Source organism: Amblyomma americanum, chromosome 1 (genome assembly GCF_052857255.1).
Source record: "Amblyomma americanum isolate KBUSLIRL-KWMA chromosome 1, ASM5285725v1, whole genome shotgun sequence".
NCBI classification, from domain to species: Eukaryota; Metazoa; Arthropoda; class Arachnida; order Ixodida; family Ixodidae; genus Amblyomma; species Amblyomma americanum.
In genome coordinates, this window is record NC_135497.1 from 144,727,172 (window position 1) to 144,750,770 (window position 23,599).

The 23,599-nt window shown below is 44.8% G+C and overlaps 1 protein-coding gene and 1 non-coding gene across 2 annotated transcripts in view; one reads left to right on the forward strand and one right to left on the reverse strand.

The window, feature by feature from the left end:
- LOC144114147 (putative ATP-dependent RNA helicase TDRD12) overlaps positions 1–23,599 on the forward strand; it is a 169,337-nt gene that overhangs the window by 13,187 nt on the left and 132,551 nt on the right. Inside the window, 5 exon segments of the mRNA XM_077647669.1 lie at positions 5,238–5,393; positions 9,292–9,380; positions 16,158–16,205; positions 18,473–18,592; positions 22,510–22,568. Of these exon segments, the coding sequence (XP_077503795.1) occupies positions 5,238–5,393; positions 9,292–9,380; positions 16,158–16,205; positions 18,473–18,592; positions 22,510–22,568 (472 nt within the window).
- TRNAS-UGA (transfer RNA serine (anticodon UGA)) lies at positions 19,891–19,964 on the reverse strand. The gene has a single exon. It is a non-coding gene; the product is annotated as a tRNA-Ser (tRNA).

Genomic DNA, 23,599 nt, shown 5'->3' on the forward strand with positions numbered 1-23,599 from the left:
TAACAGAAGGCATACTTGGTGGTCCGACCTGCCCAACTCTGTGTCCCAAGCCTGCAGCCATTCAACAAAAAGTTGGCGTGTTATCCAGGCCTTTCTATTACAGCCGTAGCGAATGGAAAGCTGCTTGCAATTCTTGAAGCAGCGCGGTGACCTGCTCTTTCCCATAACAAACGGATGCAGCTTACACAAGCCATCCATGTTTGCTGCAAGCAGAACCGTCACACGCACTTTGCTCATTTTAATTAATGCTGTGACATGAGCTCCCACGGAGATCGAGTGTCTTATTCGGCAGCATTTACCAAATGAGATTAGTCTCGTCTGCATTGAAGACTTCGGCAGGTGAAAACTTTGCAGCGATCTTTGGCCACTCCTCATAAAGTCGCTGCTGCATCTCCTGGCTGCTGGCAGCGCGACTTTCACCTGAAATGGCTTTTCCCGCAATGCCGTGGCAGTTTTTGAATTGTTGCAGCCACCCAGTGCCAGCGCAAAAGTTTTCTTCGCCAAGAGCCGTGGCAAACCATTTGGCCTTCTAACCGTTAACATGGGGCCATCCACGGGGATGTCTTTCGCTCAGACTTCGAGAAACCATGCATACAGTGCCTTCTTAACTTTGTCGAAAGCAGCAGGGCATAAATGACATGCTCACAAGCAACTTTGTGCACCTGTTTTGAGCGTGATGTCCTGCTTGTTTTTCAACAGCGTACTTAGAGTGCTGTGCGGAATGCCGAATGCATGTGCCACGGAACACTTCTTTTGCCATTCTCAACGCTTCGGGTCACCTCAAGCCTTGTAGGGAAGTCCCGATTCTTTCTCTTACGTCCGTAAGCTCACTAGATGACAGCAGTCAGGCACGCTACAATTGGCGCATTGAAAACAAAGACATGCACAAGAAAAATGGGACAGCCCCTCACTGGCCGATGGAGTCGACTGGCGTCGGTCGAGTCGAGAAGTCAGTGGAGTCAGCGAAGGAATGACAAAGGATAAAAGGAAATGAAGGAGAGAGGGAGAAAACTCAGCGGAAATGTGCCGTTGGTGGTAGTTGTGCCAGTTGTGGGGCGCGGCGGGCGCAACCCCTGCCTGGCTCTTTCCAGTTCTCGTCTTCCTCACCAGTGAGGAGGTGCTGCCCTCACTTATGAGGGGCTTGACTGGTTTTCTCTCTTTCCCGAGGAAGCACAGCTTGCAAACGTCTCTGCTCGCCTCCGTGACGCGGGTTGTGCGACCGGAGATGCAAGTGTCTTTGGGGAAAGCGCACCTTTCTGAGGCCCGGCGCAGCGTTTGAAATATTGAACGGCCGGCAGAGCTGGAGTTCGGTATACTATGCAACTGTCCTGTACTTTTACATAGTATTTTCAAGAGGATAATCTTTGTGTTCGATGTAGCCAATAATTTTAAATATGCGGGTTCGATATATCCGGGTTCGACTGTACTATAAAATGTTACGTAGTGCCACTGCTTCAGCACTAGCAAAGAGAATGAGGAACCTTGATTGCGAGCCCATCGGGACAGGTCAGGTGCCTGGCTCGAATGGCAGTCATCAACTTCAGCTCCCCGGCACTTGCCAAACCGTCTTCGTCCATGGCACAGCATCTGCAACAATAAATGTGGCAGCACCGTACCTCGTACCCCCGTGCGCCACAGTTACATACACACGGCATCTCAGAGGGGTTGTTGTAACACCACGCAGCGTCAGTCTGGAGGAACTTCCAATGCAAGCGCACTGGTGGCATGCGGTCCGCAGGCATACACACAAGAATCCCCCTGAGGCCACCAAATGGTGCCATGTGCCGGTGAGGTGTGGGCGCACGCCTGCTGTGTCAGCGCCATTAGTGCATGTGCACCATTAGTGCATGTGCACTAATGGTGCAAAAGCCTGTAACCTGGCGCTTGATGTGGAGCAATCATTTTGACTCTCCTCTAACATTTCACTCACTAACTGTGCTGCTATGACCTTACACAATGGCATCAACATTGACGGAACCTTCCGCAAGTGCTGCTGCCGATCGCTGAGAACGCGATCGCCTTCGGAAGCGGCAGGTGAAATCTTTCACAACAGAAGACAGCGTGAATTCCGTATCTTACTTCAGCTATCGCATGCCATTACTTGCCGTCTTGGGTGACAGCATTAAATGCACATATGAATTAAAGTGCGTTTTCTCAAAAACCGTTCTTTCTTTACAGCAAGGAAACACTGGTCAGCACGCATACATTTTTGCATTGGGGTAGTCTAGGCTTAGCACGGATTGCACCGCTACTTTTCATATTTTCACTGTCCATATTTTCATATACTTGAATTTTCGTCACGAAAACCATTTGAGATAAGTGCTGACAAATACAGCGCCTACTAAAATTTATTGTGTGGTGTGAAAAACTCGTAGCACTGGTATTTTGAGACATGTGGGTTCACATTAATCAAGGTTTACTTCTCTGTGCTTGTAATTACTTAGACATGCTCATAGTACTACTCCATAATGATTATATTTCTGGTCCACAGCTTTTGCAGAACAATTTTCTGCTCCACAGCTGTTCCAGAAAGTACTGTCTGCTTCAGAAGCTGCTCCAAAACCTTATTTGGCTCTCCTCCCCTTGCTGTTGTTTTCTTGGTTATGAAAGTACCCTTTGTCATTAAAATGGGGTAACTGGTGGGTACAGACCAATACCGTATTTACTCGAATCTAGGCCGGCCACGATTCTAAGCCGAGACCCGAAAGTTGAAGGCCACAGAAAAAAAAAAACTTACCTCGATTGTAGGCCGGCCGAAAAAACAACACTGTTTATACCTCATTATCACAATTATTTTTATGACACGACACGGCTGTTCTTACGTCGCCGCGCACGTGAAAGTGCGTGGCGCGAAACGACTGCACCATGTGTCTGCGCATAGGCGACTTGGTGTAGAGAGAGGAACTCGAGTGAGACACAGCGGGAAGCATCGTGCCTGCATGCTCTGCCGAAACGTGATTGATGGCCCCGAGAGGGACCGTTGAAAAAAAAAAGCTGCCAAAGGAGCTTTGAGAGAAGAGGAGGAGGAGAGGCGGCGTTGGGCGAGGAGACATATGCAACGCCAGCCCGGGATCAGCCCCCGCTCATTCGTCATCATCATCGCTGACTTCTTTATCGCTGGCCTCCTCGAACAGTGCACTATATTCACTGCCATCAAGTGCATTAGAGATGCAGCACTTGCGGAATGAGCGTGCAACCAAGCTTTCTGGGATGTCATCCCAGGCTGCAGCTATCCAAGTGGCTACAACTCCCAGTGAGGCGCGCTTTATTCGGCCTGTTGGTGTAAGCTCGCGCCGCTCTTCACTAAGCCAGTCCACGTAGTACTTGCGCAGCCGATCCTTGAAAGGCTTATTGAGGCACACATCAAGAGGCTGCAGCTGGCCTGTCATGCCGCCGGGTATGATGGCGACGTCGGTACCGGCTTTGGAAAGCGCAGCTTTTACGCCATCAGTGAGGTGTCCACGGTAAGAGTCCAGGACGAGGAGGGAACGTTTGGCCAAGAGGGCCCCTGGACGCCGCTGCCAAACCATTCTGATCCACTGCTCAACCATATCGCTCGCCATTCATCCATTTTTGTTGGCGCGGATGATCACATTTCTTGGAAACACTTCCCGAGCTGGTAGAGTCTTCCTCTTAAAAATTATATATGCCAGCAGCTTGTGGCCATCCGCCGTGCAGGCCAGCATTACAGTCATGCGCTGCTTTTCGTATCCGGCCGAGCGCACTTTCACTTCCTTGGCACCTTTTTCGTTCACGGTGCACGCCACTGGCATGTCAAACCATACCGGCGTCTGGTCAGCGTTTCCCATTTGTCCTACGGCGTAGCCGTGCTCCATCCTCTTCCTTATTACGAATCGCTGAAATGAGATCAGCTTCTCTTCGAAGTCGCCCGGCAGCTTTTGACAAATGGACGTGCGACGTCGGAGGCTGGAGCCAAAGCGCTTCATGAACTTCTGCAACCAGCCCCGGCTGGCTTTGAACAGTTCCCGGGGGACGCCTCGCTCTCTCGCCAGCTCTCTTGCTTTGGCTTGCAGCACTTCCGTGGTCACTGGAAGTGCCGCTGACCTCTGCGTCTCCACAAACTCGGCCAGAGCTACCTCCACTTCTGGATGGCGGCCTTTCTTGGGGCCCGTGAAAGCCGTTCTCGTTGCCGCGCAAGCAAAAATTTCGTTACGCTGCCCCCTCCAACGGCGAACATTCTTCTCATCCATGCCGAAGTCCCGCCCGGCTTGAAGATTTGACGACTGCTCTGCAGCGACTATAACTTTCCGCTTGAAGGCGGCACTATAATGGCACCGCCTGTTTGGTGCCATGGTGTTGGTGATAAAAACTACGCACGAAAACTTCACTGCTGCGAATGTGCTGCAAATATCATACATAATAAAACAAAACTGAATTTTCAGAGTTACATGCAATACAACACAACACGCCCCACCCGTAACAAACACGAAAGGACTATCTTGATGCCACGATGCCGAACAAAAGCATATTCTTGTTCCTTCTTTCCACGCACCATTTCCGAATGGAACCGACTGCCAAGCGATATCACCAACCTGGTATCTTCAGAATCCTTCTTGTCTGCTGTTTCGGCTCATGTATCGCAGTAGCGTGTCTAGTACACAGTGTATTTCGGTTTCCTTGTTTTTATTCTGTTCACTTAGACTGTTTGACGTCGGATGATTTGCCTGTACTTTTTTTTTTGCTTCCCGTTGGTCTTATTGAATTTTGTCCTCGTACTGTAATCGCCCTTTGTCGCTGTTATTTTGTTGTTACCACTTTGTAATTTTTTTCCTTTGTGCACTCCTGCCCTGACCGCCAAAGGGCAGTCGGCAGTATTTATGAAATAAAATAAAACAGAACAAGGCCAAAATGGCAGCCAGTGCAAGGTAGATGTACACTTGGCCAGTGCTCATGTGTGCTTTGATCAGTATCGGCTACGGATAGCAACGGCTACGGATAGCAACGGCTACAGTGCTGTCTTTCGTTGGCGTTTTGTGGGGGCGCCACCTGTGGGCTACATTTATTCGTATTTTACGAATACGAAACCTCGAAACGAAATCCTCGAATCTAAGCCGACATAAGAGTTCTATATCTCGTTTTTTTGAAAAAACTATCGGCCTAGATTCGAATAAATACGGTATCAGTTTGTCCTCAGTGTTCCTTTAACATGATTATTTTTAGCTACATGTTTTGTGTTCAGCTGTGAAGGTCTGTGAAATGAAAACTTATTATTGCAGGTTCAGTCACCATCTTTCTTCTTGATAAGAGAAGCACCTGGCCCTGATATGTCATCGTACACGAGAGATTTTCTGAGGTTGGAAGCAGACATCAAGAAGAACATGGAGAAATTGAGCATGAAACCTTGGGATCCATTGCTACCTGAAATCGGCTCTGTAAGTGTCTTGACTTCTGTCTGATAACATTCATGTAGAGCACTTTATTAAAAGTTCAGCTTTATATGTGCGAATTTTTTCACTAAACAACTTTCATCTGCATGACCAACTTGAGCAAACTGTTGGGGGAAGACGTGAAGTGTTCCTATGCCCCACTCTATAACACAGTGTGTTGCTGTGCTGCATGAGCAGTAGCTTGTAAGACGTTGCATATCTCTTCGTACAAAAAAAAAAAGTGCTGCCAGTGTACTTCATTTGTAGAAGATTTTCATTACCTCGAGCACCTGTAATCATGCAACTATGGTAATTTGGTTGCTTCTCCTCTCGGCTGTGTCTGGTGTGCTGCCACTTCATATGACCAGCTCTTGGTGATGCTGATGGCATCATCATGAATGGTGGGTTCAGTGCCAGGCAGTCTCATGCTCATTCCATGCTCATGCTTTGCATTGTGCATTGAGACGATTATGGCATAGTTGGACGTAGCAGTGCATTTCAGAACGCAGCTCTTAGGCGCCGTTTCCTGGGTTGTGTGGTGGCGATGTCACGAGAAGAGCTGTTTGCAAGTTTCATGGCCTATAGGGGAAACCACTGATAAACCAGTGTGGCTGCCCGAAAGATGATCCGACAGCCACACTAGCCTTGTGCTGCGCTGCACTGCCGGAGGTTCCATTAAAATGTTTGTGCGAGTGCTGCTAAGGTGAAGCCCTCAAAGCAGGCCCTGTCTTGTGCTGTGGCTCGAAAATATGCATGATACTGTCTGTCAGCATACAAGCCTTCTGTGCACAGGCACTACAGGTGTGATAGAAACCACTCAAAGCAGGTTTGTTCTGTCTGGTATGCAGAACATTTGGCTGCTGAAAGCATGGAGCGGCAGGTGCTACACGCACCTTGTTAGCTCTAATCGTGGGAAGAACGGCAGTGGGGGCATGTGCGCCGAGCGACGGATACTGAAGTTTCCTTCTCGTATCCTATTCATGAGACTTGCGGATGCCATAGTTTCAAGATGAAATGGGCATTCACGTACATATACATGTACGCCGAGTTCGCAGTCAGTGACCCTGTTTTTCACACTATTTCAGCACATAAGCAATTGCATCTGGCTGCCTGCAGACAAGCAGAAAAAGTGGTGGTCTAGGCGTAACAAGTAACAAAGAATACAAAGTACCAATGTCTGCTGTATGAATTTCAGCACCACTGATTTTTTTTTGAGCATTACAGGTAGGCAACGATTTTTTCTGATTTAAATCGTGAACAAGCCCCGACTAAAGTATTTTTCAGTAGTGGTTGCTTGACAAGCGAGATAGCACACTGGTAGCAAGCAAGGTTGCCTACCTGTAATGCTCCAAAATAAATCAGCAGTGCTGCTACTTCCTTGGTGGCAGAAGTGCCACTAGGCACTGGTGCCAGCTGCCGATAGAGCTTCATGCTGCCGTAAAGTTGAACAGACTCTGAATTTAGTGCACATCCGTTGACTACTGATTACATTCGCTGCACATATTAAATCATGCAAGAAACATGCGTTCTTATTTCTTAAAGTATCTGTACGGTCAAGTGATCGCTTCCGAAAAATGTTGCCATTAAGGGTGGTTTGCAATTTACGTCGGAAAAGATCACTGCTAACGAGTGGTACGCTAGGAAATCACTGAGGCAGGATGCGTACTGCAAACTGTCGCAGTCTTGGTCCTATTGCAATGCTAAGCTTGATTGTGTTACAAATTTGGAGCAGGGCAAAAACAAGGATGATTAAAGCACACAACCAACAGGATTGCTACTGCTCTTGCAGTCGTTTCTGTGTTTCTTCATCGTCCCCTTTTCATTGCTCCGCTTAAATTTTCATGATGAGTAACCAACGTGCCTACACTGAGATTTTAATTAACTTAATTGCCCACTACTTCTTGAGCTTGGCATTAGAGGGTATGTATGCAGATTTATCTTTCCTTTGATCTGACAGTTCAAGCAGTGTGGTAGATAGGAAATGCAACTGCTTCTCTTTTCTTTTCTAACCTTGTGTTTGGTGCATGATGGCCTTAGTTGTGTATGTGCCATAAAACTCAACTGCGCGTTTGTTTTCTGCCCATATTGCGTGCTTCACTAGCCCAATTCGATGTTACGTTAACTACTATTGCCTTGGGTGTATGAAAACACTACTCAAAACTTGTACGCTAGAAGCACTGTGCGACAGAAATAACTGCAGAAGTTGGGCGGAAGACACCGGCCCAAGCCAGACGCCTTCAACCGGCGTCATCATCTCGGGCGGTTCTGGAGGTGGCCGCATGGCGGTGACACTGCATGTGAAACTTGTGAATAGCAAAGCGAAGAGCATGGTGAAGGCTGAAAGGAGGGTAATATTGAAGAGCAGGCAAGAATGAAAGGGTGGAGGAGGGGGTTAGCAATAGAACAGAAATCGAAAGCATAAATGGGAAAGTGGAGGCAAAAGATTCAGTGGGGGCTGGCGAGAAGGGCCTCACTCAGTTTGTGCTGGCTGTTGTGTAATCACGTGCTAAACGCATTTACAAATAGCTATCATTCTTAGAGTGTGTGCCGCAACCAGCTGCGCAGAAGCGACTGCGATGGATGCGGTAGCAGGCATATACCTCAGCTACCCCTCCGTTTCAGACTGCATACGTTGGAGGGTTTATGAAAAACTACGCATTGCCTTGCCCAAGTGAGGTGATTTCTTAAAAAAGAATTGTGGGGCCTCTTAATTGTTGCATTGTACTGGAGGGCTCCGGAGTAGTTTCGGCCACCTAGGGAGCTTTGAAGTGCACTGACATCTCGAAGGACACTGGTGCCTTTTGCATTGCAATGAGACAAGCTCATTACAGCTCACTCGGAGCATCAAACGAAGGAGAGGGCACTGCAACCGGGCACGGTGCAAGAATATATTTACCTGTTGACACTGACTGCCCGCCACGGCAGAGAGCGCGGGAAGATAATGTTCATGCTGCAGTACAGGCACCGAATGCAGTGGTGTGGCGGTGCTGCAGCATGTGGGCCAATCGGTTGCAGAATGGCGGGCGCAGCTAAGCAGTATGCCCTGCTTTCGGTGGCGTTTCAAGCCGTGCTTGTATGTTTTGTGCAGATTGCATCTTAATGTGTCAACATTAGGTTCTCTGCTTTTACATTGTGGTGGGCACCATGCACAAACAAGTTCTGCTGAAACTAAGCTTGTGTGTTGCGGTTTGGTACGTCCCGCAGTGATCGTTGTGCGAAAGCTTTCATGGTGGCGCTTTCCTAACCATTGGACGGTCGTTGTGACCTGTGCCCCTGTTGGCTGTGATGTGTTGGTTGTTGTTACGATATACCTGCACACTGGTAATGTGGTGCTGCATGGTGTTTGTGTTATAGCCCGGCATTATCATGTTTCAAAAGAAATGTTTTCATTTCTTGCCTGGCTAAGGGAAATAAAGACCTTTGGCTTAGCAAGGTTTGTGTACTTTCATGACGGATGAAGAAATATACCAGAAAACACTCAAAACTTGTCATTCACTGGCCACATAGTAATTGACCAAGTTTTATTGGCATTGTCATTGGCAGCAATTCATGTTAACATTATTGCTGACATAACATCATAAATGATAAATATGATAATGATGGATTTTATAGTGCAAGGGCACCTTGGCCAAGGAGCGCCATGGAACAAGGTACTTTTCGATTACTCAAGGTGGGGTCAAAGACCCATTTTTCAAGCATATTAGCCCTTACTAGCAAAGTCCCAGACCAAGGGAAAGCTTGTAACCATTGTATCACCGGTGGGTACCCGGCGGCACTGGGGATCGAACCCCGCGCCTCCCGCATGTGACGCGGATGCTAAACCACTCAGCCACCGCTGCCGTGTATAAATGTTAAGTACTTCCAAACACCGGATGCTCTTGTACATTTTTTTTTTCTTGCTTAGGTGGTTTTGGTGAAGAACCCGAAAGACAGGGAATGGTACCGTGGACTTGTCAATCAGCTCCTTGACGACACAGATGGCTTCAAAGTGAAGTAAGTTAAGAAAAGCCTTTTTTTGTAGAAAAATATAAAGGGCAATATGAAGGATGGACAGTAGTGTGATTGAAAAACTGGTGTTAATACTGTTGTGTAATACACTTAATTCATTCAGAACAATAGTTCTCAATGCTGCTTGAACTGTACTCCATTTTGTGGTTTTGGTAAAGAAACCAAAAAACAGGGAATGGTACCGTGGACTTGTCAGTAAGCGCCTTGACACGGCAGATGGCTTCAAAGCGGATTGAGTTGACAAAAACCTTTTTTTTGCAGAAAAATATAAAGGGCAATATGAAGGATGGACAGTGGTGCGATTGAAAAACTGGTGTTAATGTTGTTGTGTAATGCACTTAATTCATTCAGAACAATAGTTCTCAATGCTCAATGCTGCTTGAACTATGGATACTCCATTTCATACATCATTTGCAATGCTGCCAAAGCTAGCACTGTTGTTTGCCCTGCCTACATTCGTGATCAAAAAGTAGTGCGTTCCTTGTGGTGAGCGAAAAATAATAAATGCTTTGCCTGCAGGCTTATACATGCACATTCATCATGAGCTTGATTCAGAGCGCTCTTAGTGCTGACGGCATGCTGTTACTTTTTTCTTAGTGCTGACTGCATGCTGTCACTTTTTCCTTAGTGCTGACGGCATGCTGTTGCTTTCTCGTGTCCTAGACCACTCGGCCTCAAAACAAGCACAGAATAACACACCTCTCATCAGGTTTCTTCAATTTGGCTGCACTCCGTGGAGTGCAGTTCCGTAGAGTTCCACGCTGGTGGCACCGCTGCAGAACTCCACGGAACTGCACTGTGGAATTCCACGGAGTGCAGCTTGGCAGTAGCTGCTTCCAAAACTAATGGTCGACTGCAGGCCTGTCATCTGCTAGCCTTGGCGTCGCTACCAAATTACAGCCAACTGCGTCTTGCCAACATCAACAGTTGCCAAAATCTCTATCCGCGTTTTCTTTTCAAGCAGGAAATCCCAAGGAAGTGTGGCCATAAACCAGCCCCAAAAAATAGTCGTTTCGTAGAAAAAAAGAGTCGTCGCATGTATACACGCAGACGATTTACAAATATTCACTGAAATGCTGCCCATGAGACTCGACCGCTTAGGTTTACAATTATCCCCGCAGGGGCATCTGTTTAATGCAGACGTTGGTGAGTTACGACACCACGGGTTCCTGAGCATCCACAGGGATATCCCTGCAGGGGGATGATGTTGAATAGTGCGTCACCACGGGCCCGAGCACCCGCGCTTAGCCATGCGGGGCATCGCCGTGTTCGGGGAAAAGGGGCTCCTGGTGGTTGAGACAATGCCGAGCCTTTAAAGCCCCAGCTTCCTGTAGACGGCACCTCCGGCCTGACCCGACCGGGGGAATTTGCCTTTCTCCTCCCCTTCATCTTTCACTTTACTATCTCGCAACTCTCCTGTCTCCTATTCATTTCTTAGGTTTCCCTTTTTTTTCTGGCAGCAAGGGTTAACTTATGGTGACCAACTACCCTGAGTTGCCTCATATTTGGTTATAGTAGTTGAGGTGTACAGGTGGCGTGGGCAGGACTTTCTTGCAAGTTCCTGTGTCCCCTCCCCTTGTTGGGCTCCGTGGCGGGCGGCTGGCATCGTGACCGAACATGTAACTCGCTGTATGGCTCCACCTCCCTCACAAAATGATCGTGCTCTAAAAAGAGTGCGGACCGAAGATATAACTGCCAAGTGCTTCCAAAAAACGAACAAACATTTCCCTAGGCATCATGTCATACATAGTGAAGATGCAGAGCAACAGCTAGAAAAATGTCTGCATTCATTGTTTCTAAACCTCTTAGGCCTTGGCTACAAGGTGACGAAGCTAGCCAGTGGCGACCTCCTTCTCCAAATCCGAGACAAAGCAAAATACTCAAAACTCCCAACCATAGTGTCCTTTGGAGACACCCCTGTCTCCGTAACTACTCATCGATCACTAAGCACAGTCAAAGGAAAGGCACAATATCCGAACACGATTTTCTCAACCTCTCAAGAAAAGAAATGCTCGATGGTCTGAAAGACGAGAACGTTACGGATGTTCACCGCATCAAAATCCAAAAAGACAAGGGACTACCCACAAAACACAGTCCTGACCTTTGCCTCGAGCCAACTTCCCGAATCCGTAGAAGTAAGGTATCTTAGAATAACTATAAGACCATACATTCCAAATCCCAGATGATGCTTCAAATGTCTAAGATTCTGCCAATTGGCTCACAGAGCTGTCACGGCTGCCAAACATGTGCCAAATGTTCGTCAAATGATCATGAATCCGTGGACTGCAATGCTGAACCACTGTGCGTGAACTGCGAAGGGGATCACCCCGCATACTTGAGGCCGGGCCCAACCTGGAAGAGAGAGAAGGAAATAATAACGATAAAGACAAAGGAAAACATAACAAGAAGCACGAAAAAGACCCCTCAGCTTTCCAGTTCTCAGCAAAAACAAATTTCGCCGATGTGGTGCGCAGGGGCGGCACACCGCACCGGGGTTTGGCCACTACCCAGGCAAAGCCTGAGAGGGCCACCCCTGCCCCCGGCAGATTCAGTGAAGGCTGCCCTGCCACCTCTGAAAAAGGGCCCGCCGGCCCCTCAGTCGGCCGCCCGCAAGGCTTCCCACAGTCGGTCGAGGCCGACAAACTGCACACCCGCGAGTTCACCGCAGACGTCAAGAGCCTCTAGTGAGGTGATGGACACAACACAGAACTCTCTTCCGCTGCAGCGGCGGCACCACTCCCTTGAGCGAAAAAGAAAAAAAGACCCCAGTATTGGCACCCCCTAAACCAGTATCTTAAGTTTTTAACTACACTCTCAAAAATCATCCAACATGACGTTCCTTATACAGTGGAACTGCTGAGGACTACTAAATAACTACTGTGACATAAAAGACCTTTTAAACGCACTGTCCTCGGTGGCTTTATGCTTACAGGAGACTAACTTGGGTCCTAAGCAAAAAAACATTTCAAACAAGTAAATGTCTTTCGGTGTGGTCGAGAGCAAGCAAGTAAGCTGACACAATGTGGAGGGTTGGGATTATTCAGTACCTGGCTGAACTGGGTATCCGTGGCAGGATGTTGAACTGTCCTTAAGACTTTTTATCTAACCGTTCATTTAATGTCCGCCTAGGCTTGACCCTTTCTAGAAAATTTATTCAAGAAAGTGGAATACCTCAAGGATGTATTTTGAGTACAACACTCTCTATTGTAAAAATGAATTCTATTAGGAAAATAATTCCAAGGTCCGTTATGTATTCTGTCTATGTAGACGATCTCCAGATAGCTTGTATATCCTCCAACAAACGAACATTGTGAAAGGCAAATACAATTAACATTAAATAAACTAGCAACATGGGCAGACAGAAATGGCTTCCGTTTTTCTCCGCAGAGAACAGTGGCCATCGTTTTCCCACTTAAACGAGGCATACAGACAGATCCCACCCTACACCTGAACGAAATAGTTACCCGTTAAAAATGAAAAAAAATTTCTAGGTAAAACATTTGGCAGAAAGCTTACTTTCCTGCCTCACATAAACGCGTTGAAAAAGGAAAGCCTCTCGATCCCTGAACATACTCAAAGTGCTGTTGCAAAAACACTGGGGGGCCCACAGGACGTCTCTTACAAATTTACCACTCTGTCGTACTCTCTAAGCTATATAATAGATGTATAGTGTATGGATCAGCGAGACCAGCATACCTTTAATAATTGGACCCAATACATAATTTAGGTTTGCGTCTTTCCACTGGTGCATACAGGTCATCGCCCATAAACAGTGTTTATGTAGAAATGAACGAACCATCACTTGTAGACAGAGAACGATGCTCACGTACTCATGCATTCTAAAAATCCCTTCACTGTCTAAACACATATGTCACCAAATAGTCACAAAGTGCCCATCTAGAATACTGTTTAACAACAAACTGCAAAGTACCAGGCCACTCTTGCGTTTTGAAAAATCTCAGCATACTAGACTCATTACCTGACATTGCTGGAAGACGAGCTCCACTACTGCCATGGTACAGCTTCCCTGAAATCTGTGATTTCACTCTTACACAGTTCCGCAAAAAACAAAATCCACAACAACATATAATACAAGAATTTCTTGCACTGGAGGAAAAATACAGTTCTTGCACAGCTTTTTATACAGATGCTTACATTGGAAGTGCAGTGGTACGAGGCAATTACAGTGAAAGCGTACAGCTTCCACAGTATGCATCAATCTTCACTGCCGAATGTTACGCAGTCTGTGTAGCCATTGAACAGATAGTAAACGAGGACTTCTCGAACAGTATTATTTACACACTCCTTAATATTGCATATTGCTCTTTACCCTGGAAATGCAGCCACTCCTATACTTGGTGATATCGTACACAGCATAGTAAGAGCTACAGCTCAAGGGCAGAACTTAAAACTCTGCTGGGTACAAAGTCATCTCGGAATCAAAGGCAACGAAAGAGCAGACTTGTGTGCTGCTCAAGCTCAGGACAAGCAAATCAAAGTAAATATACCATATAAATATTGCATTAACTTAGTTCATCGTAACATAAAGAAATGGCAGTACACATGAGACAACAAAGTAAAAAACAAACTGCACATGGTGAAACCAGTTTTAGGTGAATGGAAGTCCTGTACCCACCAGGAACTTTTCAAGGAAGTGATTATCTGACATCTTCGAATAGGGCACACACACCTCACTCACAATTTCCTACTGACAAAAGACGATACACCTGTTTGCGAAGAATGTGGAGATGAACTTACGGTTAACTATATTTTATTCTCTTGTTCGAAACTCTAAAAAAAAGGGAAAAGTACTTTACTCAATTTTATAACGAATACATTTCATCCTGCACTGCTTTTAGGAGATAATGCAATTGTGTATATGACGTGCGTTTTTAGCTTTTTTAGAGAAACGGGATTTCACAAGAAACTCTAAATTTTCTACCCACTGCTCTGTTTGAATTTTAGGACCGCCTCAGCCACTCTCTCACCACTGAGAAGGCTGAGGTCTTTATTTTGGTCATTGGGAGCCTCGAGATCCTTGCACAGCCAAGGATAGCTGCAGAGGTTACTCAGCAGTCTTTAAAGCTTTTACTAGCAGCCAATTCTAAAAATTTTTGTATACTATGTTCACTAGGTGTACTACTATTGAAGCCCTCTACACCATGGATGATTTTCCACATTTCTATAATGTTAGCAAAAACTTTTCCTATACCTTGTGCTTGGTGCATGATGGCCTTAGTTGCCTATGTGTCATAAAACGCAACACAACAGAGGTTTACAATTATGACACCATGAATAGTTGCTCACCTCCTTGTTTCAAAAAAGAACTGTCATCGCTTCATTTAGAGAAGGAGGCCCTAAGATTAGTTTAGGCTTTCATTCTCTCTTAAGATAACATATGTCACCCTGTACTTGCTGCTTAGCAAAAAGGAGAAAGACTAACTGGATGTTATTATTCGAAAGGCAGTTAAGACTGTGCTGGGACTCCCTTTATGCACCCACTGAGCACCTACTGCAGCTCGGGATCCGTAACACCATCGAGGAACTAATAGAGGCCTACCATGTCAACTAAATTGTCAGGCTCTCAACATCTAAGCCTGGCAGGAAAATATTACAGAGGCTGAGAATCCGTTCACCCCGGGAAGTTGCTAACAAGCTCCACATTCCCATGCAGATGAGATCACACATCACGACTCACCCCGTACCAAAGCGCATAAATGCGGAACACAACAGTGGACGCAGACTAGCCACAGCTAGACACCTCTCTAAGCGTTGGAATGAAAGCAAGGACACGATCTACGTCGATGCGGCTGGACCCGTTAAGGGGGTCGTGACAATTGCAGCAGATTCACCTCCCCACCCCGCCCACTTGGGGGGGAGGAGGATATAATCGTAAGCAACCTTATCCAAGCGGTGGATATCGCATCTGCTGAAGAAGCAGCTATCACACTAGTGATATCCAAGAATAGCAAGGCAATGGTTATGTGCGACTCACAAGCAGCAGTACGCAATTACTTCAGAGGTTGCATTGTAGTGCAAGCCAGCCAAGAACTCGCGCTGCACTAGTCTGGCATTTTTGCAGAATAAAGATTGAGGTGCAGCACTTGCCCGCTGTACTGGCCAAATGAACACGAAAGTGCTGCACTCCTTGAACTGGTTCTTAAAGCGCAGTCAAATCGACGAGACCTTTAATTTTTCCATGAGGACTATTTTCGTACCTTTCGCAGCGTTGCACCTGATGTATGAAACGCAGTATAGTAGGGGACAGTGTGATTATATTATTTGTCATGGAACTTTATGAACTTTATGTTATGCAAACATAAAATTGTTTTGAGTTTGTTCTACCAGTTTCACTTCTTTGTGCATTGAGCTTATTTTGCACGGTCAGCTGTACCACGTCTAATGGTTGAGCAGTGATTTATATTAAAAGCTTTTCAGCACCTAAATTAAATGAAAAAAGTGCAGTGCAAAATAGCATAGGAGATACGGCCCATGTGAATATACTACAACTTGACTGCTATCAAAAATCTGCTGAATCATTGCTGTTGATTGCTATATACAGAAGAGGCACATAAAGATGTCTGGCAGCATTGTGCATTTCGAAGCTGTTGCTTGTGTCCTGAAGCTTCAGAAACGCATTCATATCTACAAGGCGGATAGGACGTGCAGTGCAGTAGAGCTTAACATAATTTCACTAAATGAAAGCAGTTAGTAAAACCAGGTAGAAATAATCTTTGTTTTTATGCTCTGCTTTTGCCGTAGGGTTACCTTGGTTGACTATGGGGAAACACTCTTCGTTGACCGAAAACAGTATGTAGCATTTCCTTCGATTTTAACTTTAAAAGCATCTTGGAAGTGTGCCAGTGTGCTTCAGCTGACATCTTTTTAGCATTATGTGAAGTTTAGAGTGGAAGAGGGTGTTTTAAAAAATTCTTATTAATGCAGTCACAATTATGAAATCTCCAGGGAACGTATTTTTGCACGCAGATTCCAGATATGTAGTTTAATTTTATGTAAAGCAACTCCTTCTGCACTTATGTAATATGTTGTGTAACTTTTTGCAGAGAGCTTTCAAGAAGTTTTGGTCAAGGGGACTTGCTAAAAAATGTGTACTGTTGGTTTCTGTTGACATCAAGGAATCCTGCAAGGGTAAAATTATCGTCCTGTCTATCATCATCATCATCAGCCTGACTACACCCACTGCAGGGCAAAGGCCTCTCCCATATCTCTCCAATTAACCCTGTCGTTTGCCAGCTGCGCCCACCCTATGCCTGCAAACTTCCTTATGTCATCAGCCCGTCTAACCCTCTGCCGCCCCCTGCTACTCTTGCCTTCTCGTGGAATCCACTCCGTTACCCTTAAGGACTACCGGTTATCTTGCCTTCGCATTACATGCCCTGCCCAAGCCCAATTCTTCCTCTTGATTCCGACTAGGATGTCATTAACATGCGTTTGTTCCCTCACCCACTCTGCCTGCTTCCGGTCTCTTAACATTACACCAATCATTTTTCTTTCCATCGCTCGCTGTGTTGTCCTTAACTTAAGCTGAACCCTTTTCGCTAGCCTCCATGTTTCGGCCTTTAGGTGAGTGCCTATCATAGTTGAGTTATAAGTGATGGAAGCAAACGGTCACCGAAACGCAGGAACATAGGGGATATATATATTTTTTTTACTTTGTGGTGTTCATGCATGTCATAACGAGCCCCTCTTTTCCCTTCCCTTGTCTTCTCAATAGCTCAAACGGGAATGCGGATTTTTCTTCCCATTTTCGAAGTGGGAACTTCAAAAATCTATAACTCAACTTCTGTGATAGGCAGGATGATTTTACCCTTGTTGCATTCCATAATGTCAAGAGAAACTTGTGGTTCGCATTTAGCAAGTTTTCTGCAGCAAAATTTCTTCAAAGCTGTCAGCAAAAAGTGACCTAACATATTACATAAGTGCACAACGACTTGTTCTACATAAAATTAAATTGCATATATAAAATTGGCATGTAAAAATACAAGTTTCCTGAAGATTTCATAATTGTCACTTATTAAATTTTTTTAATACCACTGTCACACGGCCACCGCAAAGGCCTTTAAGAATCAGGTCCTTAATCCAAAGGCGCAAGGTGTGCAGCTACATTGCACAAATGTTACGCTTTTGCCGCTAAGGGCCTTGGAGGCGAAGGCGCTCGTCAGAGACCTTTGGAACCTGCGATCGCAGTGCCACCCAACGCCAAAAGTAAAAGTAATAAAAAAATAAACACAGCCAGCAATGTTTGAAATTATTTTTTTAAATACGAAAAGTGTGTCTGGGTTTGCTTTCGGTGCGTGCGTTTATATTTTAAGCACAGATTTCAAGACTGATAGTGTTACAGCCCTGGTGGCCTAGGCAATACACAATACCTTATACCTGCTGCTGATGATGAGAGTAGCTCTTGCAGTACTTTTAAGGAAGCTATCAGAATAAGAAAAAATTGTCTGAGCTCAATGAATGAACAGAATACCCCACTTTAATTTTAAAACACTCACTTCAGCCGCCTCGAGCACAGCAGCGGGTGCTAAGCCTGAATGATTGTTTCACCTTTGGGCTTCACCATGTAGCTATGTCGCTGCTCCTTTAAGCTTTCTCTCCTTTGGTGAAAAAAGGTGCCTTTGCTGGAAAGTCCTTCGAGGAATGCCGTGTGACAGGGGTATAAGACCCTCTTCCCTTCTTGAAAAAATTAAAAATTATTAGAACTGCTGTTGAAAGTGTGTCTCTGTATTAGTTTCTTGCAACCTGAATCCTGGCGAAGTTTTCTGCGAAATTTGCTCTGTGTGACCATATCTTTTACTTTTGCTTTCCTAAGTAAATGCAGTATCTTTATGTCCATCCATTGTCAGTAGAATGAAATGGATTTTTTTAATTATCAGCATGTTACAAGTTCAAGTAATGTTCTGCTTTTGCACTGCAACTTAATTCAGTGGGTAGCAAAAAAAAACTAAAGCTGTTGCCATAGCCTTTAGGCTATGTACTTGTTACCATTAGTTTTTCTTTGTTTCAGTCCAACTTCTTGTTAAACACTCGTAACTTTACCCTTTACTTCCTGACAGGTTGCACGGGCTGTTCCATCAAAGGCTTCTTGAGGTGCCATTTCAGTGTATTAAATTTTCTCTGCCTGAGCTACGACCTGTGCAATGGGCAATCGGCAAAGAAACCCTCACGACCAAGTAGTAAGAGCTTTTATTGGTGACAAAAACACAATATTGAAGCATTGATAGAACTTCTGTTTAAGGGTGGCAACAACACTTCTGTAACTTGCAGTTTCCTTCAGTTTGTTTGGCTGAAGGCATTACAATATTACAAATTGCAATTACAGATTACACCACATTGGTGTAATTTGGGAGGTTAGTACAGTTGATCCCTGATATATCAAACCCAAATATATCTAACTATGCTTATATTGACCTCCCGTGCGCTGGAAATTCAATATGTTGTATGACGTGCCACCTCTCTGCAATTAGTGCTTTAAATGTTACTCATGTGATGACCTTTCGCACATGGAGCCACCTTGCTATAGGCTCCATGCGCTGCAGTTTGGCGCACGCGAGTGGCGCCATCTGGTTAACAGCGGTGGCAAAAAGCGGACTCAGCCAATTGAGCTCTCTTCTCGTTCAGTTTGCAGTGAGCAGTAAGGTGTTTCGTCAGAAGGCGAAAGCATACTTAGCTAATTATGGGTGCCTGACTTACTGCTGTGTTTACCAATGTCATAACAGCTATAAAAACGCTGCAGTCAAGGTACGGAATATATTTTAACACTCTCCTTGGAGATCGTGCATGCTTGCTCATGCACAGAGGGTATACTGGAAATGAGTACACTGTGGAACTAAATTCATGAGTGTGAGCTGGGAAGGGGTTTAGACTGACTGGGGTGTTTTGAACATTGCATTACTGGTAGGAGTCTGGAGCTTCTTTGTCTTATGTAGAGTGAAGGAATGCGCTCAGTGAGTCGCAGGAAATGGTCTGCGGTGAAATTCTTGGAGCTAGCATCTGAAGTTTGTCTTCGTTTGTTATGCTCATCTGTGGTTCAGTGCGTCAATTTTGTTTCTAGTTTTTTTTTTTTCATGCATGTGTGTATGCTGTGGGTGCGACGTCGTACTTCTGAGAGTGCTTACGTCGTCTTTCACATTGTTTCACCTAAGCTTTTGTGTATGTATTTGTATCATTTTATTGCCTCCAGTCATTTAAAATTTTGCATATTTATTTGTTGCATTTCCGAGATCGAAAATCCTGTTCTGGATGAATAAAAAGAAAAATAGAGGGGTTCAAATTTATATATATATATATATATATATATATATATATATATATATATATATATATATATATATATATATATTAAGAAAGCCAACAGTCACTGAAACCAAGGTGCATAGGGGAATGTTTCTATTTTTTTAATTTTTTTTAATATCTAGTGCCAATCAATTAGTTTTAAAGAAAATTACTTATAAAGCAGCAGAAAAAACAACCATGCCGCCGGTGGGATCCGAACCCACGACCGCCGAATATCACGTCCGGTGCTCTTACCAACTGAGCTACGGCGACGGCTGTCCAATCTGCTGCTTTCATGGGTATTTATGTTTTGCGTGTAAGCGAACCTTGAGAGTGTTCACCAGCGCCACCCTCGTCCATAGCGGTGGACGTAGCACGTCCTGTAATACCGCAAGTGTGAAGTAGAACGTCATCTAACGGCGAGGGCGGAAACTGTGCGAGAGCCCTCTTATACTACCTATGGCATCAAGACTGCCAGAACCGAGACCCCCGTTAAGCTATCAGCAGACAAGGGAAATGAAGTGAGGGGCTCGTCTGACAAACATATTAAGGAAGCCAACAGTCACCGAAACCAAGGTGCATAGGGGAATGTTTCTATTTTTTTTTAATATCTGATGCCAATCAATTAGTTTCAAAGAAAATTACTGCTTTATAAGTAATTTTCTTTAAAACTAATTGATTGGCACTAGGTATTTAAAAAATTGATTACAGAAGTTGATTACAAAAAATTAAAATATACAAAAGTTGCACATGTTCTTAGATTTCATTCTTGTCATTTTCAGCTGCGTACATAGTATACTGCACTTTCTGTGGCCTTTCAAGTTGCAGTATATAACTGCTGGGCCACTAGAGAAAGCAGCGGCACGAGGACGTGAAGTGGAGATTGATCTTGAATGAGGCGGACATTGCACTTGTTCTTTTCTTGTTTTTTATAACAGAGCTTGTAGTTTCTTCTTTTCTCTACTTTTTTCTTCTTTCGGTTGTTAGCGAACAGGTTCTATAGGTGAAAAAAAGAGGCGTGGCCTTCCTTGACATCATCTTAATTGAAAATCTGCTGGTGTGTTTAGTAAAATATCTTGGCAGCATGTTGTGAAGATTCTAAAGCACCAAATAGAACCACTCTCATCATTTACAAATCAAGCGCATTACATAAAATACAAGGTGAACAGGAAATCGAAACACATGTGGGAACGCTCGCAAGTCTTGCTATCGGAACTGAAATCCGACCATTCCACATCATTTTATAAGTCACCACTGCTGCTGTAAAAAAAATATCAGGACGGGCTTCAGAACAGAATGAAGTGCTCTGTGTATCCTTTCAGCCAGGTTTTCTTTGCCAATTGAAAGCATAAATTCCTACGAACATATTTGTTACTATCATCGTAGTGAAAGGTTTACAAGTGTATGCTAGTATATTAAGAGCGTTGCCTCCTACTAGTACTTGCATTTGAACGTTCCTTGTCCGTCCAAGATTTCAAGATGGCGGCCGGTAATGTGATCAGATTGCTGCAGCATCGTGCAAAATGTGACCCCGATCATGAGATGCGCACGCAGTCGTCTGGCCAGCACGGCTGCCAGTTTACCCCCTATTCTGCCGTTCCACTATAACGTACCCTCTGAGCATGTGCCGAGACTGGTGCCACTTGGGGTTGCCATTGGTGACAAAATTGTGGCCCGCCCATTTGTCGCAGAGGGTTCGGAGTGGTGGTAAACAAATCGGCACAATTTGGCACACAAAGTTGTTAGCAGAGTTGAAGCCTGGTTTGAATGAGGGATTCGAGGACCTTCGGTACTCGAAACTGTAATGGGAGGCGACTTTTGGAGGCTCTTGGTGGGAGAATCAGTGGTCGCAGAGGGATGCGGGTGGTACCAAACAAATCGTTGTTTCGTGATGTACTCGTTGGTATCCTAATGTGGGACCTGGGAGTGAATTTTGCATATAACTAATTTGAGCCTCGGATATAATAAAAATGCACGTTAATAATAATTTAAACCATACTCGAAAGCATAGGTGAAAACAACTTAGCTAACGCACTTCATTTGATTTCGCATTCACGAATGATTCTTTAATTTTTTTTACTTATCTTTGGTAGTACTGTTGCTTTAATCTGAGATGCATTTTATGGCATGTTCATGTGTGAAAAAAAACAATTAGTGCCATGTAAAAGTGGCTCTACCCAACATCGTATGAGAAATTGGGTTGTACCGTTAGTCTCATGAATACATGAGTCTTACAGTCCAACCCGAAAAAGCGTGCGAATTATGGCCCACCATGTCTCCTATGAGCTTGATCAAGTGTGTGGCATCTTGTGGTCTGAGCTTAACATTGCAGCAACAAAAGGCACATTTCTGTGGGCATAGAACTTGCCACCACAGTCATGGCGACTACTAAGTGTTTGTTGGTGCCTGCATTGTTTTTTGCCATTGACAGGTCGCCAATGTCTGCAACTTTTCTAGAAAGTCCTTGAATGTTTGCTGTACAGAAATTTTTCTCCCCGGTTAGGCTTAACATTTTTTTTTTCCATTTATGTAGTAGTAGTTTCTCTGGAAGCAATTTGCGTTATTGGGATAATTTTTCGTTTTTTTAGAGAATCCCAAGGCATTTCTAAATTTCTAAGATATTTAAACAAATTTGGAGTGTAATTTTCTTGTAAATGCCACTTTTATTTTTCTCTTTACACTCACTTGACGTTTACTGCTTGTAGTGTGTTTACTGGTCTCACAGTTTGATGCATTATCAGTGTTTTGTTGATATGAAGATAATTTGTGTACATGGTAGTGATTAATAAATGTGGTGCTGTTTTCTTTCTTGCCAAAGCATTGCAAGCGAGTTCTGGGATACTGCTGCCGTTGAATATGTGAAATTGGCCGTGAGAAGTAAGTTTCTTGGTTATCAATGTGACATTTCATGACTGTGTGTGCATGCGTGCATATGTGTGTGAGAGAAAGAGAACAGTCTAACAGTAGAATCGTGATGACACGAACATCGCTGATACAAACATCGGGATGGTACAAATTTGTAAAATTCCGGGCCTGAGTGCATTGTCTACAAGTGCAGAGTTTCGCATGTTCCATACACTCTCCCACGGCACTATACGAACTCTCGAACCGTAACTGCACCCGCGAGCACTAAGTGTTGCCTGCATGTCCGTACATTGCCAACTCCGCGATTAACACTTTTCAGCGTCTATACTAGATGTTGCGACGGCATCGTCGCCATGGAGTACGGAGCAATGATGGAGATGCCACGGAAGCGCATGCGTATGAAGGATCATGCAGCTCCCAGCCCTGTTGTGTTTGTCTAAGTGATTCTTTCGCTCACTTAAGGAATGTAGAGGTGTGTCGTTGAGGATGACACATTTTAATGCTAGCCACGTGATCCACTAACCGCTTGAGACCATACAACGCAAAGGAAGGCAGTGACAAATTAAACGCTTCCATGCGCCTCTTTTTGCTGTTCTTTTGCATTAATTTGCGATGAAAGTTCTTAACACGTATGGCTAACTAATTGGCTTCCTTGTACTATAGTTTCCAGTATGCAGTCTGCGGGCTGTACATGTTTAAAAGCTGGAATTTTGCGCTTTTCGGACTGTATATAGGTGCGCTTTTCGGACTGTCATGCCAATATGGCATGAAATCCTCTGCGCTTTTTCTGTTACGGGGTTGATACTTCTGCTGTGCATGGACATACATTTTTTATGCTCTGGTCGCACCCGTTTTTCCTGCGGGCGCAGTCTAGTGAACACAATTTTTTTTCAGAAAAATTGAGCCCTGCTGACGTTAAATCGGGTGCGCACTGTACATTGTAAATTACAGTAATTAGCCACATCCGGCACTAATCTACTGCTTTAACCTCGCCCTATTTAGAAAACTTGCGAATGCGATAACGAGCGTAAAATACAGAGCGT